The sequence below is a fragment of the Gossypium hirsutum genome, chromosome A13 (genome assembly GCF_007990345.1).
Source record: "Gossypium hirsutum isolate 1008001.06 chromosome A13, Gossypium_hirsutum_v2.1, whole genome shotgun sequence".
Lineage (NCBI taxonomy): Eukaryota > Viridiplantae > Streptophyta > Magnoliopsida > Malvales > Malvaceae > Gossypium > Gossypium hirsutum.
In genome coordinates this window covers 107,035,777-107,040,816 of record NC_053436.1, presented here as the reverse complement: position 1 = coordinate 107,040,816, position 5,040 = coordinate 107,035,777, and the positions used below count along the sequence as shown (strand labels likewise).

The following is a 5,040-nucleotide window of genomic DNA, read 5'->3' as shown; positions in this document are numbered from 1 at the left end:
GGGGTAAAAAACCCTATATATATAATCAGAAAATTAGTTCATTTTCGTAATTAATCAAAAATTTAAGGTGATTTTATAAAAAAAGCCAGAAAAGTGGTAGGAAAAAGAATTGAATGCAGGATGATTGCGGCAACAATGGACAACAAGAGCAGAACAAAAATCTTAACAGTAATTTTCAAGAAATTATAAAAATGTCATTTGCATGATCAATCCCATGACCGAACACTCGTCGACTGTTAAAAATAATTACACGACAACAAAATCCCAGTGTCTGAAAGATTTTTAAACCATTTTCTTCCGTTTATTTCCATGGAAGCTCTGTTTAAAAAGCTTACTTTCTTTGAAAAATTTCAAGGTTCCAAGAAAGGAAGAGGTTGACCTAAAAATGTAAGCCCTTCAAAGTTTTCCTTTAAGAAATCCCAATATTTCAAGCTTTGAATTCATCAAACTGCTCGTGGTCTTCAACCACGAGGCTCGAAAACCGTTGAATTAGACCCATATTTTTAATCCCATTTTTATCAGTCAAAGCCCTATGTGGTGTTAGGTACACGATTTCAATGACTTTCCATTGCCTGTTTTTTTGGGAGGTTTGGTGTATACTTATTTTAAGGCTTAGTGGACTCCATAGCTTTCTTTTTTGCTTGTATTATATAAGAGAGAGCGAGTTGTCAGATTCTGAAACAACGTTTTGATCGATTCGTACAGGATTTTCATAGAGAATATATCCAGTATATATATTCAGGTAGATATATGTATGGCAGTTAATATTCTTTGCCAAAACTTTGGTTTGATTTTGCACGTAGCATGCTAGATGAAAAGGGTTTAATCCTTTACATAGAGTCTGTCTGTTCGTATTGAATTCATAACTTGATTCTTCTTATATGAACACTATGATATGGGACAATCTGTAAAGTATCTGATATAATCTTCAGTATATATACAAGTAGATATGCCAAAAAGTTGTTTTGCGTTTGCATATAAGGTGCTTGATGAATGGGTTTAATCCTTTACATGGAATCTGTGTGTTGATATTGAATTCATGTTGCTCAGATTAGAATTTAGTGACTGAAATGATTTGATTTGATTCTTCTTATATATGAACTTTATGATATAGAATAATTTGTATCCTGTAATATATCGTATATATCTTATGCATTCAGTATATATGCAGATAGATATGCCAATTAAATTCAGTATATATGAACTTGATGAAAAGGGTTTAGTCTTTTACATAGAGTGAGTGTGTTGGAATATTGAATTCATATTGTTCTGGTTTTTCGATTCGGCTTACAACGTCAGTCTTTGTTCGAAAGACAGAAGTGATATCGAAGGCAAATAGTTTGAAGGGAACAGATTCAGAATCCATGACTAACTCGGTTGAATCAGATGAATTTCAAAGAAAAGATTCAAGAACATTGAGAGATGGCACACATGATCATGAAGTGGTACTCAAGAAAACGTTTTCTTTCAAGGATTTAGTTATAGATAAAGGGAAGTTTGGTTTGACTGTATCGAATTCAAATGGACTCTTGCACGAGCCGTTTTCCACGCTTTCTCTACCAGAACCGACGATTTTGTTTTCACCAAGACCAGTTAGTGAGCTCGATGAGGCTGCTGTTAAGCTTCAGAAGGTGTACAAGGGCTACCGGACTCGAAGAAACCTTGCCGATTGTGCAGTGGTCGTTGAGGAGCTATGGTGGAAAGTATTAGACCTTGCAGAGCTCAAGCAAAGTTCTGTGTCGTTCTTCGATGTCAAAAAACCAGAATCCATGGTTTCGCGATGGGCAAGAGCCAAAACAAGAGCAGCAAAGGTATGAATCCTTTCCTTACAGTTAACACATTCAAATACGTCTCCATTTAACCATATCAATGGTGTTTTTTCCTTATTAAATTGCAGGTAGGAAAGGGATTGTCCAAAGATGAAAAAGCTCAAAAACTAGCCCTTCAACACTGGCTTGAAGCCGTAAGTTACTTTGAAACATTAACAATTAGCTGCAACTCCATGTCCCAAATCATCGGAGGCTAGTACTCAAGACGGGGACTTTTCCCTCTTTGTAGATTATATACACACATATATACATATATACATAATCTTAACTGTATGGCTTTGACATTACATTATCTTCATTGCAGATTGATCCACGACATAGATATGGACATAACTTAAACCTGTACTATGATGTTTGGTTCTCAAGTGAAAGCACTCAGCCATTCTTCTACTGGTACAAAACAGTAACAAATCAGCCCTTCATCACATCCCTGTGAACTCAAAATAAATCATCTCATAACATAGTAAAGACATTGTCTTGTCTTTTGATGTTTTGAAACAGGTTGGATATTGGAGATGGGAAAGAATTAAATCTCGGCAAATGTCCAAGGAAAAAACTACTGCAGCAATGCATCACATATCTTGGACCAGTATGTTCTAAAACAAGATTAGCTTGAAAATGTATATGATTCAACAATGGCTGCCTCAATTTAATAAATCATTTTTCAATGACTATATTTGCAGAAAGAAAGGGAAGAATATGAGGTAATAATTGAGAATGGGAAACTTGTTTTTAAGCAAAGTGGGTTACTAGTTGATACAACAGGGGGATTCAAATGGATATTTGTTCTTAGCACAACTAGAGCCTTGTATGTCGGTCAAAAAGAAAAGGGTAAATTTCAACATTCTAGTTTTCTAGCTGGTGGTGCCACCACCGCTGCCGGAAGATTAGTTGCTTGTGATGGGGTTCTTGAGGTACATTTCACTTTCGTCCAGCCTTCACCGCTCGACTTAACCGTATTGGTGTAATTTATGTGCTTAACTCTTTGTCACTTTTTGACATTGCTTTTTAGGCTATATGGCCATACAGTGGTCACTATCATCCCACAGAAGAGCATTTCATGGAATTCATCAACTTCCTTGGGGAAAACCATGTAAATCTCACTAATGTTAAGGTAAAAAAAATCTCTATTCAGCTCGACATCGTATATAATGCTTTCAGAATTCGAATTCTAACATCTATGACCCTTTTTTGTTTACAGAGATGTGCCACTGATGATGACTATTATGGACAAGCCTCGGCTAATGAACCCAAACCAAAAGAACTAATGGAGGGTACCGAGTTGGAACCACCAATGTTCAATCCGGGCAACAGATTGTCTTGTAAGTGGACCACAGGGGTCGGACCACGTATCAGTTGTGTTCGGGACTACCCAACTGAGCTCCAGTTCAAAGCACTGGAACAAGTTAACATGTCACCAAGGGTGGCTCCTAGTGTGGTGAACCATGGACCAATCCCTTCACCAAGGCCTAGTCCAAAGATGCATATTTCCCCACGGATTGCAACCATGGGTCTGCCAAGTCCAAGATCCATATCAACATCTAACTGAAAGCCAGTTCAATAGCCAAAAATGTTAATTCATTAGTATTTTTTGTATTCATTGCTCATTTTGTTTTGTATGTAATCAATCATTATTAAGTCAATCAAATTTTCTATAGCATTACAACGAAAGAATGGTTCCACTGTGACCTAAATCCTAAAAGGGAGAAGAATACATACAACACTAGAGACCTTAAGCTTAACCCCAACTTGTGATGCCTAAAACCCATACAATGAACCTTAAGAGATCTAAGCTGGACTTGTCGCATACCATCGTCGAAGAGAATCACATGTGGCACCTGACCGAAGATCACGCCATACCGGAAACAACACTTGATCTTAAAAAACGAGAAAAAGAAGAAGAAAGAACACTAGTAAATTACAAACAAGTTGAAAGCAAACCCATTGTTGGGTTTCAACCCCTGTGAGCACTATGAACTAATGTCACGGGCCGCAGTTCAAAGCCCGTACCATCGCACCAAATGCGTTCAGTGGATGTCTATTGTTTAGATGGGGATCATTTGGCCCATGAGAACTGGCCCGATTCAAGGAATTGTTAAAGAAGCCTGGTTGGCCCGATAACAAAAATATGGAAACTTTGGCTAATTTGGTAACTAATCTTAGAAGATAGAGGAAATCATATCTTATAAAGTTTAGACAGGATTTGATATGGCATATCTTGTAAATCCCTTAAATCATGGGATATGGTTAATCTCATTCGTCGGTTTTAGGGAGCTCAATTATAATTAGAGAGTCTCCCCCTCATTTGTAATCACTCCATCCATTTTAATTGTGAATTCTTAAAAGTAATAGAATTCTGAGAGCATTTACTTAAACAACTTGTGTGCAATCTTTTCTGTGGCTTTCTATTGTTCTTTATTGCTTCTTTTGGCATAAGTTTGTTTCAGCTCTACAACTGGTGCCTTGGAGGAGTTCTTAAGGAATCCTCATTTGAGTAAAGGTTGACTTAGGTGAGTTTGGACGAACGGGTCGCCTAATACCGCACGGATCGCAAGACGAAAGATCTAGCCTAGTGACACCAGGGCATTGTTTTCGATGCTGATGTCTATAATGTTTTAGTAGATCTCAGTGTCGCATACCTGGCCCAATTTGGAAGCCTTTCCGAAAAAGTAGAATGATCTAGATAAAAATATAGGCTCGAAAAATGAGATTAGTAAAAATATAAGGCTCATCTTAAAAAACATGCGGGTCTTGTATAAAATTTTTTTGGCTTGAGTTTGTGTAATGGCCTAAATTCAAAATTATCGGAACAGTGGTTTCGTAACCACAAATCCGATTTAAAGAGAAATTTATTTCAATATTTTTGCATGAAAATTGATATGATAGGGAAATCGTATGAAAATATTGATAGAAAAATTTTACTGATTTAGTGATTGGATAGAAAAATAAATTATTGAAGAAATTGGGTAAAAACAAGGTATCGAGACCTCTATCTCGTAAAACCGAGTCAAAAATAATTTTATAAATATTTATGAAATGTTATTAATGTGGTATTAAAATTTCATTAGGAAATTTTAATGTTTGGGTAGTCAATTAAATGAAAAGGACTAAATTGTAATAGGTGTAAAAGTTGCTAGAATGATTAAATAGCTTAAAAGTCTAATGAGAAAGGATTTAAAAGGCAATTAGACCCAAAATTTATTTGGGCTGG

At 36.2% G+C, this 5,040-nt stretch overlaps 1 protein-coding gene across 1 annotated transcript; it reads left to right on the top strand.

Moving 5' to 3' along the window:
- Positions 1-210: 210 nt before the first annotated feature.
- Positions 211-3,497, top strand: LOC107893335 (IQ domain-containing protein IQM1). The gene is made up of 7 exons (XM_016818289.2): positions 211-1,811; positions 1,898-1,963; positions 2,134-2,222; positions 2,331-2,418; positions 2,513-2,743; positions 2,842-2,943; positions 3,031-3,497. The coding sequence occupies exons 1-7, from the start codon at positions 1,365-1,367 to the stop codon at positions 3,376-3,378; spliced, it is 1,371 nt and encodes a 456-aa protein (XP_016673778.1). The 5' UTR covers positions 211-1,364; the 3' UTR covers positions 3,379-3,497.
- Positions 3,498-5,040: the final 1,543 nt, after the last annotated feature.

Bases quoted from the DNA above. Each gene is read 5' to 3' on its own strand.
- LOC107893335 (XM_016818289.2), top strand. From the start codon at position 1,365: ATGACTAACTCGGTTGAATCAGATGAATTTCAAAGAAAAGATTCAAGA. The intron at 1,812-1,897 runs GTATGAATCCTT...ATTAAATTGCAG, and splicing joins CCAAAACAAGAGCAGCAAAG to GTAGGAAAGGGATTGTCCAA. The intron at 2,419-2,512 runs GTATGTTCTAAA...CTATATTTGCAG, and splicing joins GCATCACATATCTTGGACCA to AAAGAAAGGGAAGAATATGA.